Source organism: Notothenia rossii (genome assembly GCF_949606895.1).
Source record: "Notothenia rossii genome assembly, chromosome: 4".
Lineage (NCBI taxonomy): Eukaryota > Metazoa > Chordata > Actinopteri > Perciformes > Nototheniidae > Notothenia > Notothenia rossii.
Genome location: NC_136902.1, coordinates 18,016,798 through 18,031,245, shown reverse-complemented (window position 1 = coordinate 18,031,245; position 14,448 = coordinate 18,016,798). Strand labels below are relative to the sequence as shown.

Genomic DNA, 14,448 nt, shown 5'->3' with positions numbered 1-14,448 from the left:
GATGTAAACACTCAATACCTTTAGGTGAAAATAAGTTAAAGCCCTGGTAAAATATGATGCTCTAAGACTTATTTTCCCTGTACGAATGTCATAAAATGGTGAGTGAATTGAAAAGAAAATATAACCACATCATTGACGTACCTTGACATTTTGAGTGTGGTTCAGGTAGGGACCTAGGGACCAGCGTTTTCTCGGTGTGCGCATGCGCATTCAGTAAACATTGGGACTCCATTCCAGTGTGTCAGTGAGGGTTCCCCGAGCCTCGCATCCTTAACAGCTGTCTACCGAGATAACTTCACCTGCTCTACAAACAAAAACAACCTGACCATGAGCGGAGATCATGGACATGGAGACTCTCAGGTACCTTTTGCTTATCTACCCTTTTTTTTAATGTCAATTTGTGTTAATTCCTTTGTAATATCTCAGCGTATTAATCGTCATGATATTAAATAATGGTTAAGAAACGTTAATTTGCGTAGTAAGTTGTGCCGCTTTCTTTGTTCTTTTAATCAACACTTTAAAATTATGTGCAGTATTTGTGGGCCTATGTTACTGTAGTTGAATGCATGCATTTCTAGGGTAAATGTCAATACCAATTGAAACTTGAATAACCGTGCTACCGGCATTTTAAAAATTGAAATATTAAAATCATATTTTTTCACAACTTTCAGGTGAATTCTGGATCCAAAGGAAGCGGTAGGTCCTCTGTCTAGGATTTGTATTCATAGTCTGTCTTATTTCCAGTCGGAATCGTGATCTGTCTACTGTTAGTTTTTGAAAGCACAGAAATGGCGTCCCAGAGACTAAGTCCCTTCTCCTCCACTCTCTTGCGGCTATTGTTCAAAAAGAGGGTCTAAAATGTACACTTACGGTCCTCTGTTTTTTAATCTGCTGGGGTATTCTCAAAGGACCTGGCATCGTGTTTATTTTGCATGCTTCAGTTTGATAAACTGTACGTGCATTTATAACGCATTTTGGAGCCGAAAGTAGCTGAATTGTGGCTGAGGACTTAGTCTCTGCGCCATTTTCTTTTTCTGGATGTAACAGCCAGGGAGCCGACCACAGAGCCAACTGTCTGCCGTGATATGGAGGCGAGAGGCGGGCGCTTATCGCTTCACCCGGCCCTTATCTCTCCACCAGCTGCACTCCCTGCTAGAGACATTTATCTGCACTACCAACAGGGAATCCTCATACATGAGCATACAATGTCAGGTCACAGAAAATAAAGTTGCACTACATTATTAAAAGCATATGCCTTCAGCAGTCAGTTTTGCAAAAAATGTGCCTCAACACAAGAGTATCTGATACTCCTGCAGAGTTGAGATCACTTTTTTTCTTGTGTTTTAATTTCCTGTCTGATGATATGATGGGAAGCAAAAGCAGTATGGGAATTGATTGGGTTTATAATTGCAATGTGTATTACAATTTCCTATAGCAGATAATAATACCCTTATTAAACTGCCATGACAACGGGGCGCCACGAGGAGATGATCAAGCCAAAACAGGTCTACCTCGGGAGGAATTTAACTCAGCAGGAAACATTTTATTATGAAAGCCAAACAATAATTGTCAAAGCAGAATCACATGACTAGCTGCCCTGAAAAAATAACCTCTAATGTTAGAGGGGAAGAAGTCCTTTGTGTGAAGGAAATAGCATCATCACATAACAGGTGTGGTCTGGAGGTTGAACCTTAGGGGAATGGTGGGTCAGCTACAGCAGGTGTGTTAGCCATGATCCTCAAATAAATGCAAGGCACATTTCAATGGATATTAGGATATATATTTGGCAAAATGTTTTTTATTAAGATTTTCTTTGTATGCTGCTAAATAAGTTGATCTCTCCTTGGTATCACAGACTCCCATAAACATAAAGACAAGCACAAAGACAAGGAACAAAGACACAAAGACCACAAGAGAAACAAGGAGAGAGAGAAACTCAAGCACGGCAACAGGTAGGGTATCTTCCTCTCGAGTTAAGGTTTTCTGATATAAAACTGACCAATGGAGGTTTTAACAGCCCCTGAAATGATAGGCTATCAGTGTTACCACGACCCCTCACATGTACATATCCTCCAGTATACATTATGATACCAGCTGATGGTTTTTTCTATCATATCTAAACAAAGTACGCATTTGGATAAAGATTCTGTCTGTTTTTAACATAAAAAAGGTTATCTTTTCAACAAGAACATGTCAAGAAAGTTAAGCTGCTGATTTGATGGAACGTCAAAGAACCCTGCCATGTTAAATAAGCAAACATATATCACAAAGACTCAATGAAATCCACTTTTCTGAATGCATTTGTAATCTGAACCCTTATGGGACGATGGTTGTGAAATGCATTCAGGCTGTAGGATGTGTCACAAATTGGGTCAATCTCACCCTCTGTCTACGAGAGTCTTATTATATTGTTTGCTAAACGTTATTAATACTGGTAGTTAGCGACTTAGTAACTTTTGTGTCTGCGCATCTGGACCACGTCTGACCTCTTGCACTTGATCTCTGACCTTTGGTGGCTTCTTTCTCTAGCGAACATAAGGACCACTCTGAAAAGAAACACAAAGACAAGGAGAAGCTGAAGCACAGCAACGGCAGCTCAGACAAGCACAGGGAAAAACACAAAGAGAAAGACAAGGACAAAGAGAAGAGGAGAGAAGAGAAGGTTTGTTGTCAGTCTGCCGCTTATAAAATGCTGTAGGGATCTTAAGTCTAAATATGTTTTTCTCTCATTACTTGTCATTATTTTGTTAAATTAGGTTAACAATTTTTTTTTTCATGATCATTAAAAAGGTCAACACCAATGGCCTCTGTAACATTCCAGCAACTTTTTACAAATAGCAACAGTGAAGACAGTCTGAACATTGTTTAAAGGTTTGAAAGTTTGTTTAAATTACATTTGCTAATTTATCTTTCTCTGTTTCTTACAGATTAAATCATCCCATGTAGACAAGCCTAAAAAGGAGAAAGAAAATGGATATGTGAGGTAAAAATGCATTGCGCTTTCTCTGACTGATGTACAATTAAATTAGTTGGTTATGATTAATACAATATTACTTTACTAAATTGCATTTCAATGTGTGACTTTAAGAGATACAAGCCCTGCTGCCATTAAGAGTGAGCCCGAAGAGGACAATGGCTTCTACCCTTCTCCCCAACAAAACAAGACCTCCAAGCGAGAGCATGATGAGGAAGAGTGGGTTTCATACAAATTCAATTATAATCTGTCACTTTCTTATTGAAATGTAAGACATAGTAAGATTATCAATACATCTGTTCACAGATTTGAATACAAGCCCAAAAAAGTCAAGACAGAACATGACAAAAAGGCCAAGAAGAGGAAACATGAGTATGAAGAAGAGGAGGAGGAGGAGGAAGAAGAGGTTCATTACATTTTTCATTACTATCTTTAATGAAATATATTCTCATGTGTATCTGCCGTTCTTGTTCTCCAGAGTTATTCTGTTTTCTGCACTTGATCTAGGACATAAAGCCCAAAAAGAACACAAAAGATAAAAAGGTAACCGAGGGAAAGAAAGCCAAGAAAGAAGAAGAGGAGAAGTGGAAATGGTAAGATAATGACAGGGAGAAATAGTTATTTTTCTCAGGAAATCTCACAAGGGTAGTTATAAAGAGCAAGTAGTTACCATATTTGTGTTTTCCCTCATGAGTCGCACTTTGTTGTTGGTGGTGGTGATTAGGTGGGAGGAGGAAAGATCTACTGATGGTTCTAAGTGGCGCTTCCTTGAGCACAAGGGTCCAGTGTTTGCAGCTCCGTATGAACCCATGCCTGACAAAGTCAAGTTTTACTACGATGGTGAGTATATCTTGGTAAAAAAAAAAACGGGTCATGTTTTTGTTTCTTTTTCATTTTACACCACAATGTGATTGTTCTGTTTTTGTAGGAAAACCTATGAAACTTAATGCACCTGCTGAGGAGGTGGCTACATTTTTTGCTAAGATGTTGGATCATGAGTACACCACTAAGGAAATCTTCAGGAAGAACTTTCTTAAGGACTGGAGGAAGGTGAGGAGATAAGACTCAAGCTTTGCTATAAAAGTGTCCCGAGCAAGAGCCTAAAGAGGGTACAAAGTTGAAGTATTTATGTTATACATGCCTCAGATGACTCTTTACATTTAAGGAAATGACATCTGAGGAGAAGTCCAAGATAACCGACCTGAACAAGTGCAAATTCAGTGAGATGAGTGAGTTCTTCAAGGCCCAATCCGAAGCAAGGAAACAGATGTCAAAACAGGAGAAACTGGTATACCTGGATTAATTCCTTTTACCTTGAACACATTCTGCAATCTTTTGTTGTATATTAATGTTGCCATACACTTTGTAGAAAATCAAAGAGGAGAATGAGAGACTCCTCCAGGAGTATGGTTTCTGTATCATGGACAACCACAAAGAGAAGATCGGAAACTTCCGCATCGAGCCGCCAGGCCTGTTCCGGGGACGAGGCGATCATCCTAAAATGGGCAGGCTGAAACTACGCATCAGACCTCAAGACATAATTATTAACTGTAGCAAGTGGGTAATCTGACCAACACTGTTATCACAACATTCACCGCCATGGACTTTACATTTTAAGCCAAATCCCAAAGCCCACACTCACTGACTCACAGGCTTTGATGCACTTTGAAGTAACGTTTCTGGTGCCACTGCTACGTGCTTGAGTGAGCTCTGCAAACATTTTGAGCCTTTTATATACACTACCATAAGTCCGCACATTTTTTCCACAGGGAATTACCCACAGTTTATAGCTTTCTGACTTTAAAAGCAGGGTTACCAGGGTAAGCACGGAAGGGTTAAAAAAAAAAAGAATGGATATAATGGCATATTAATTTCACACAGAAACACTGAATTACCTTTAGGATTTAAATGGGACATAACAAATGCATGAAATCAGGAAATCATAGGCTATCTAATCAACCATTACATTAACTTGGGCTGAATTATGTTTTGACACTAAACAAGTAAATTATTAATTTGACAATTCTTCATTGTCCACTATGTAAGGCATGAGCCTGGAAGACCTTTGAATTAGGCATACAAAACATAAAAAACCCACAATTGCACATAACATGTTTTGTCACTAACCTGATGTTATGGCCCAGCAAAGTGTTGTCCCATTTGTATCTAATCATTTCAAGCCGTTCCAGCCTCTCACATCATTTTACCAGGTGATGTCAGATACATTACTTAGGATTCAGGTCTTATGGACTTACATTGGGTTTAGGCTTCAGTTACATTTTTAGATACACAGGAGGAACATAACGAGGGGTTACGTATGGTAACCCTTGTTATATAAACACAGACGGAGCCCTCTACTGGACTCTATGGGTACTCCCCTCGATCCTATCATTCAAGCATTCATCCACTGAGACTTTCTAGATGTAGCCGGCTCCTGGGCGGGCCTACCTGAATGTGCGCGCATTTCACCGCATAAAAGGAGGCCTCGCCTCCTTACTGCCATCCTTTACTTCTCTTCACCAAGCAGCATAGGACAGACAGGGCTGTCCTTTGTAGAGAGCTCCGCCTGTGTTTATATAACAAGGGTTACCATATGTAACCCCTTGTTATATCTCTCACAGGCTCCGCCCTCTACTGGACTCTATGGGTACAGTGGGCAGAGCCCCGATGTATACACGCGCTGTCGTCCCACAACAACACTGTTCCATCTCACTGTTTCTGACCGGCTTTCTGGTTAGCAGCCGCTGCGCCTCACGCACCTCTTCCTCGGTCGTAACCGTGGAGAGAAAAGGGGTTGCGGCTGACAGAGCACACCCTGACGCGCTTACCCGGCGGAGGTGTGCTATAACGTGGAGGACTCCCCCCTCCTGCCCTAAAGCAGGGGGAAAAGAGTCCTCCAGCCCATATGGGCCCATGTGTGCGTCACGTCCCCCGGGGCTGGGGGCCCGGGGGAAAACGTAAGCGCATTACGTCCGGAGAGGGGGTCAGATGCCCACTAACCCATAGCCCCCCTCCCTCCTCACCAGTCCTGCGTTGCCCCAGCAAGCACAGACGATGAAAAGGAGCCAGACACGTCCAAGAGATAAAACTTTATGAAGGGGCCTGGCGTTGACCAAGATGCTGCCGTGCATATGTCAGCGACACTCCCAACACACCTAGATTATTGGCCGCCGCTGCCATCTGCGCCCCGAGCCTGAATATCTTATCCAGATATTCAAGCATCTCGCGGTCAAGTGACAGCGGGGGCAGGGGCCTTCTCCCCTCTGCCCACCCGGCTGTCTGCGGAAGCAGATGGGCCGCTAGGCTTTCCTCCAGTGGGGGCATACCGGGACACTCCGTGTCCGAGTGGCCACCGGAGCCTTCGTTCTCAGTGGCTGCTGCCACGTGGCCTTCACACACCGCCAGATGTTTGGCAGGGGGGGTTAAACGAATGCCGGCTGTGCTGGACGGGCGGCTCACCGGCCTCGGTGGCAACGGCGGGGGGAGCGGCAAGCCTGCACGCTCCGCCGCCATAGCAATCACAGCCGAGAAGTCCTGTCGTGCAGACCTGTGCTGATGGCCTTCCCCGATGCTCGGACCCGCCCGGTCCGCTGGGATGGTGAAGATGAAGGGCACTCCCTGCTCGAGGTCCTCCATCTCCACCACGTCGAGCTCTGGGTCCTCCACCGGCGAGACGTAGCATCCCTCAAACAGCGCCAGCCTTTGATGGCAGTCGGGGCGAGGAATCAGTCGGCAGACGCTGCAGACTGCAATCGGAGCCAGGTTGGCCGCCGCGTGGGCGGACCCTGGGCACGCGATACACCGGCAGTGGGGGTCGTCACCTTCAATGGGACCCGGACACGAAGGAAAGGGGCGCTCTACAGGTGAGTCCATTTTTCTTCATATGACAAAAGTTTCTTTATCCGTCTCTCTTCATTCAGTTGTTCACTGCCTTGCTGAAGAGAAAGGGATGGCAGTAAGGAGGCGAGGCCTCCTTTTATGCGGTGAGATGCGCGCGCATTCAGGTAGGCCCGCCCAGTGGCCGGCTACGTCTAAAAAGTCTCAGTGGATGAATGCTTGCATGATAGGATTGAGGGGAGTACCCGAGTCCAGTAGAGGGCGGAGCCTGTGAGAGATATAACAAACATATGGGCTTTGATTTAGTATTAAGTTAATTTTTGAAGTTATTATTCTGTCTAAGTAGACAAATAGACTACAATCTTTATCCTGCTCTTAACAACTTTTGATTTAACTTATATATTTAACTTTTGACATCTGTCACTTAAGTGTGTGTGTGTGTGTGTGTGTGTGTGTGTGTGTGTGTGTGTGTGTGTGTGTCTGTGTGTGTGTGTGTGTGTGTGTGTGTGTGTGTGTGTGTGTGTGTGTGTGTGTGTGTGTGTGTGTGTGTGTGTGTGTGTGTGTGTGTGTACTAAGTTAGTATGTCAGATGTTCAGCATCAATGAGACACACGCGCACACATGCCGGCACTATGTCAAAGCTAATCTTCCTGTCAGAGTATGCTGTGTGCAAACAATAACACGACCCAGCGGGGACTGTTTAACAGTTATATGTAAGCTATTGTCTCATTGCTGAAGTGCTTAAAATATAATGGCTTATCAAAATAAAAAAAGCCTAAGTATTTTATGGAAGCATAGTCATTCTTATTTGTTTTTTAACATTATATAAATAAGTAAACACAAATAATAAAATGAACAGTCTAATTTAAATAACTTTTATTATACAACTTCACATAAACAATATAAATAAACAACTTCAATAAGTATGTCCAAAAAGGAGTAGAAAGAAGTATACCTTTATATCGTCCTTCTCCTTCTGAATAGCAATTAACTCAACATTTATCACACAAACAACCTAGAAACAACAACCCCAATGCTATTATGTACAAACCAAATATCGACCAAGTGTCAATCAGATATGAATTAAACAAATACCTAATGTTAAGTATCAGGTCTATAATAAATTATGTATATTGTACCGAAAATGAAAACACCTTAATCAACACAAAGGTAGAGACACTACCTCAGCGGACACTTCATACAGAGAAAGTAAATATTATAACACATGAGAAAAAAGTTGTCAACTTCTTTAAGGTTAACCTGCATTTTTTCTGTAGGGACTCAAAGCACCCTAAACCTCCCCCAGGGACAAAATGGAAGGAGGTTCGCCATGACAACAAGGTGACCTGGCTGGCTTCGTGGACGGAGAACATCCAGAGCTCCATCAAGTACATCATGCTGAATCCCAGCTCCAGGATCAAGGTAACTGTGCTCTCACACCTTCAGCTGCAAAACTAAAAGCATAATAAACTCAATCCTACATGTAGATAATTCCACAGTTATTCCTTGATGAAAAAAAAAAGATCTGTCTGATTTTTTCCATATTGCAAAAAACTGGTTGTGTGTGCAGGGGGAAAAGGACTGGCAGAAATATGAGACTGCTCGACGGTTGAAGAAGTGTGTGGGTCGCCTCCGCACCCAGTACAGAGACGACTGGAAGTCAAAAGAGATGAGGATCAGGCAGAGATCCGTAGCACTGTATTTCATAGACAAGGTGAGAAGTTTTTTATACATAAACATGTGTCCCCTCTGTGTAAAGAGATTCTGAAAGTTTCAGGAACAAAGACCGCCTCTTTTTTTGTCCTGATCCATTTATATAAAATCTGACCAGATTTGAGCCACTTTGTGATGTCCTAATGTTTTGTTGGGTTGTGTAACCATTAGCCAATAACAAACTAGGGTGACACCCACCAGCCTTATCACCTATAACCTCCTCCTAAAGTAACAGACACAGAATCAGCCATATTGAAACAGGGCTGAAAAAGAGGGGATTATGGGATGCTACAATGATCTGTTTGGTATTTCGAGCCAAACACTTCAGAGACATGTTTTGTATATATCTGAGACCTATAATATAGTTTTAGAAAAATAGTATAATAGGGGACCTTTAAACAAACACTATTTTTAACTAGTTATGCATATTGAAAAAATCGGTGAAATGAAATCCAACATAGGTGTAATGTTCCCAACAATGATACTTTGCAAACTGGCGATCAAATGCTAAAATGTACGGTTTTACTTTAAAGTGGACCTATCATGCTATATTTGAATAATATAGTGTAGGATCCTATTTTATCATTTTGCATTAACCACACGGTTTACCTTTATTCCAGGTCTCTAAATACCAATAAACTGTAAGTGAACTAACAAATCCTGAGTAGGACCATATCTATATAAGGCATATTTATACTTTTTATTTTTCAAAATACCAAACGGATCGTGCATTTTAGCCATTCCTCATTTCGCTCAATTTAACACTGTCTTTGCATGGGCTGATTCTGTGAGAACAGCACCATCTACAGGCCTGGCATATGTACTACAGCGTCTCCAGCGCTTTCGAACGGCAATGTCTCCTCCTGATTGGTGGAGTTGGCCCAATAGCCGTAGCGCCACTTCTGTGACGTCAGAGATCTGGATCAGTCTGTATCAGATTAGTTGCAGCCCCTTTTTAAGAGATTTGGGTATGGAGGAAAATAGAGAGGGTTGTGTTTTCTGACACTTGGTGAGTTCCCTGGAACACCGGGGACACATATTCATGTATACAAGACGTACAAAAGTGCATGTTGCATGATAGGTCACCTTTAAGTAAGGATCCTATTTTATCATTTTGCATTAACCACACGGTTTACCTTTATCCCAGGTCTCTAAATACCAATAAACTGTAAGTGAAAAAACTAATCCTGAGATAACGTGTGATAATGTTTCCCCTGTAGCTTGCATTGAGGGCGGGTAACGAAAAGGAGGAAGGTGAGACAGCGGACACAGTAGGCTGCTGCTCGTTGCGGGTCGAGCACATTAAACTGTACGCCAAGATGGACGACCAGGAGTACGTGGTAGAGTTTGACTTCTTGGGAAAGGACTCCATTCGCTACTACAACAAGATGCCCGTGGAGAAGAGGGTAAGAACTGGAAATGTGGGAATTAATGGAGAGAAGAGTTAACAACTGAAAAAAAAGGCATTAAAGCACAAGACTGTGATTTTATGTGTTTCTATGAGGGTGGTGCTGGGTGTGCATTTGACAGATATGATAATTTAGTGTTAATGAGACAAGAAGTTGCCACACTGAGAAGGATGTTTGCACAGACAGGTGATCAGGCACAAAAGCTTTCCGTCAGCACTGCCTTGGAGGGTGGTCTGTTTCCTGCTATTACCGGAGTTTACAGACACACAAGCGCACACTTGTGCACACATACAGACGCTACACATCTTTCAGTCACACATTCTTCTACAGGCCAGGGCACAGGCTACACTTCCTCTCTGCATACCCCATTCCACACTGAAGTACATTCTAAGACACATTAACCTGTTATAGACCACCAGCACTTGTCATCATGAACAACAAATATTATGGCGCCTCCATGTGACAGAAATATGATTGTGCATCCCCAAACACTTTGCTCCATCAATAATATCAATAATTATCATATTAATAAAAATGTTTGAGCTCCTACACTCACGAACAACAAAACATTTTTCTGTGACTCTTAGCACATTCTGCATGCCTAAGCTGTGTCAGGGTCCCAAATTGTAATTTGATTACATTTTATTTATTGTTTTATTAGGCCTATATTCACCACCACCTTTTCTCAAACAATGAACACAAAAGCACATATTTGAATAACATTAAATGATTATATTAAACTAGGGCTTTCAAGTTAACGCGTTAATAACTAAAAATAATAATTAAATTCGATAATCCAGTTTGATTTGAAACTTCTTGAAAGTCACAATATTTGCTTAGTGTAAGAACAGTCTGTAGTCTAGAGCAGGGGTCCCCAACCCCCGGTCCGCGGACCGGTACCGGGCCGGGAGGTGTGACTGCCGGGCCGCGAAATAGCTGTGAGTTTATCGTAATATTTGCAGAATTATAAATATATAAAAATATAATTTTATAAAAAAAATTCAATTAATTTTTTGATTTGCATTTGATTTTATACCAGTCATATTATTTCATCCAAAACATACAAAATAAATCAAAATTGGTTAGCATAAGGTCTCAGCCTCTCGTGCGCAGATAAAGTTACAGGTGGTGCGCCAATAGGAAGTGGAGCACACAGGAGACAACCGTTTAATCGCAGACTGTTATGTTTTTGGGGGAATGGCAGTGCATACATTATTTGAGATATATTTCGAACTCGGACTTAATTTTAAGGACAATGTGACCAGGGGTGTAGAGCTATTTTTTTTATTGTAAAGCCTCCTTCACTTCATGAAATGGCTGCAGCATCAGGAGGCAGCCTCTGAGAAGTGCAGCACCAGCGCGTACACACCGCCTTCGCTGTGTTCCCAACTGCAGGCGTGTGTGTAGAGGTGTGTATAGGCGTGTGTAGAGGTGTGTGTGGTTGAAACGTAGCAACGTTTCAACCACACACACCTCTACACACACACACACACACATCGAACGGCCCGATTATTCCCCCTATTACTCGTTGTATGAAGGAAATGTCCGGTCACAAAGGCGCATGATGTGTGTGTGTATGTGCTCTGCTCAGCTCCGCTGTGTATGTGTATGTTCTGTGTGTTTGTGTGTGTCCAACAACGGCATTTGTTTTCAAATTACCATGAACAGTAATTTACACACATCTGGCCAACTCCATAGGTATGTGGGTGTTCCCAAAGAAGTTAGTTTAATCTTAATCTCGATGTAGTGCTAAATGCTGTCGGAGTGCACCGGAACGAACGCAACGGTATGACGTTATTATTGCTGGCAAACAAGCCCAGGGGTCTCACTGACATTTCAGTTATATCAATATGTGTACAGTGGTCCTAATTTATTTTTTAAACTATGTTAATATGTTTTGGATGCATTTTGTTCTATTATTTGTTCAGGCTGTTACATACAATTAGCCACTGTTGCAAAATATATTAGGCTATATTATATTATATATTATATTAATATTTGTAAAGCGGTCCTAATTTTTTGTTTTAATTGTATCCTGGTTTTAAACGTTGTTAATATGTTTTGGATGCATATTGGTATTTCTTCAGGCTGTTAAATACAATTAGCCTCTGTTGCCACCTGCTGGTGGGTAAATATTCAAATCAGTTAAAATTGACAACCGGTCCGCACCGGGAACCCCTGGTCTAGAGTATTCTATCCACTAGTTGGGGGAAATTAAAAATCTTTCTGACTTTTAAAACGAAAAAGTCCTGCGTATGGAGATTGTGTTTACCGTAATTCCAATATGAAAAAGGAGAAGATAAGAAGATCATTTTTAAATCACATTATTATGTTATAGATCATTTCTACCAATAATGGCAGAATATAAAATCCAATGGTGAAAAAGAGATCCACAGTTTGTTATGAATCTTAGAGCCCTGATCCACGCTGTCCATTTTTCATTTCATTTCAAACTTTTATTTAACCAGATTGGTCCCATTGAGATCATAGATCTCTTTTTCAAGGGAGACCTGCAGCAAATAGGTTCCACATGAAACATAAAACAACATAAAACAATAAAGGACATCATACATTATATTTACTGGCTACATTTACATAGTTATCGATATTTGCAAGTACCCATAGTATCAAAGAGCATTTCACTTAGCCTAGCTTTAAAAACATGCTGAGGAATGAAATTGCTCAGTTTCAATTCTAGCTGAAGATTGTTCCAAGCAAATGGAGCTGCGCACATAAAAGCTGTCTTACCTAAGACAGTCCCTTACTCTTGGCACATGTAACATCACTACATCATGTGATCTCAGACAATAGCTGCTTGCAACTCTCTGTGTTATCAGAGAGCAGATATAATACGGGAGTTTTACCCAACATGGCTTTATAAAATAAGCGTGTACCAATGACTGAGCCTCCGTACAGTAAGTGATGGCAAACCTGCCCTTGGTATACAGTGTATAGTGATGAGTAAGTGCTTTACAATTAGTGACACATCTCAGTGCACTTTGATAGGTGGCATTTTAAACTTGTTCAGGCAATGGGCAGGTGCATTCATGTAGACCAGATCACCATAGTCCAGCACAGGTAAAAAGGTCACAATGACTAGCCTTTTCCTGGCCTCAAGTGAGAAACAGGACTTGTTTTCTGAAAAAGAAGCCTAGTCCTAACCCTCAGCTTTTTTAAGCAGGTTTATTGACCTGAAGTTTTAAAAGTGAGACAATCATCAAGCCAGATACGTACCTAAGTATTTGTAACAGGTAACCCACTTCAAGTATTATTCCTTGCGCAGTTTACAATATCCAAAGCAGTCCTCTCGTGTCTTTTTAGCTTTTGAAAAAGAGCATTACCTTGGTTTTATCAACATTTAAAAGAAGCTTAAGTTCAGAGAGCTGAGTCCTGAATAATGTTTAAAAACAGCCTGTAATTTTAACAACAGCCCCCCTTAACGGAGGGAACCTACACAATACATCACGGTATCGTCCGCATAAAAAATGTAAGGTTGCTCCATCGACATTTTTCACCTAAACTGTTGATATAGATAGAGAATAAAAGTGGACCTAAAACAGAACCTTGGGGAACACCATTTGTAATGTTTAACCACTCAGAAGTGAAGCCCATCAAATTGAACAGAGGTAGTTCACAAACCACCCCACTGCATGGCTGGATATGCCAATACTGAGTAGCCTCTGCTTCAAGATGCGATGATCGACGATATCAAACGCTTTGGAAAGGTCAATAAATAGAGCTGCACAACTCTGCTTATTATCTAAAATACTCGTAATGTAATTCCCCACTTTCATTGTCGCAGTGATGGTGCTATGTTTCTTTCTGAAACCTGACTGATGTTTAGATAGGATGTCATTTGTACATAAAAACTCCTTTACCTGTTCACTCACAAGTCGTTCGAGCACCTTCGCCAGAACTGACAATTTAGAGATGGGCCTATAATCATTTTAAATAGTATCCTCCCCTCCTTTTAGTAAAGGCAGGACATAAGCTGACTTCCATATTTTTGGAATGGTGTTTGTGCTGAGGGAGAGGTTAAAAAGAGTAGTGAGAGGTGGAGCAATAAAATCTGCAGCTATCTTTAAAAAGAAAGGTTCTACGTTGTCCGGGCCAGCCGGTTTCTTAGGATCTAACTTGGATACGGCTTCATGAACAACATCAATAGTAAAAGGAGTAAAACTGAAAGGGTTTTCCAGATCACATTGTTCAGAGTCCAGCATGTGAAGACAATCGGCAGAAGCTTTAATGTAAAACATATTAACAAATGCATACTCAATGACCTTTAGAAAGGTAAAAGGTTTTACAAAAAAAAAAAAAAACGAGACTTGTTTCGGAAGTAAAATCAAATAAAAGCTGTTGCTTCTTTGTTCTTGGTGTGGAAGGCACTTTAGTCTCAAGTGTCAAATCAAAGTGATATCATGCTAAAACAATCTTTGCCAACTTCCTTTCAGGTTTTTAAAAACCTCCAGCTGTTCCTGGAGAACAAGCAGCCTGAGGATGACCTCTTTGACAGGCT

The 14,448-nt window shown here is 41.3% G+C and overlaps 1 protein-coding gene across 1 annotated transcript in view; it reads left to right on the top strand.

Annotated features, from left to right (window-relative positions):
* The first annotated feature begins 15 nt into the window (after positions 1-15).
* Positions 16-14,448, top strand: part of top1b (DNA topoisomerase Ib) — a 15,885-nt gene continuing 1,452 nt past the window's right edge. The window contains exons 1-17 of the mRNA XM_079673595.1: positions 16-360; positions 672-696; positions 1,856-1,952; positions 2,530-2,662; positions 2,928-2,983; positions 3,089-3,193; positions 3,281-3,380; positions 3,482-3,567; positions 3,699-3,814; positions 3,903-4,024; positions 4,140-4,262; positions 4,344-4,539; positions 6,399-6,837; positions 8,088-8,232; positions 8,381-8,524; positions 9,744-9,929; positions 14,384-14,445. Coding sequence (XP_079529721.1) covers positions 328-360; positions 672-696; positions 1,856-1,952; positions 2,530-2,662; positions 2,928-2,983; positions 3,089-3,193; positions 3,281-3,380; positions 3,482-3,567; positions 3,699-3,814; positions 3,903-4,024; positions 4,140-4,262; positions 4,344-4,539; positions 6,399-6,837; positions 8,088-8,232; positions 8,381-8,524; positions 9,744-9,929; positions 14,384-14,445 — 2,168 coding nt within the window. The 5' untranslated portion in view covers positions 16-327. The remainder of the gene's footprint in view (positions 361-671; positions 697-1,855; positions 1,953-2,529; positions 2,663-2,927; positions 2,984-3,088; positions 3,194-3,280; positions 3,381-3,481; positions 3,568-3,698; positions 3,815-3,902; positions 4,025-4,139; positions 4,263-4,343; positions 4,540-6,398; positions 6,838-8,087; positions 8,233-8,380; positions 8,525-9,743; positions 9,930-14,383; positions 14,446-14,448) is intronic.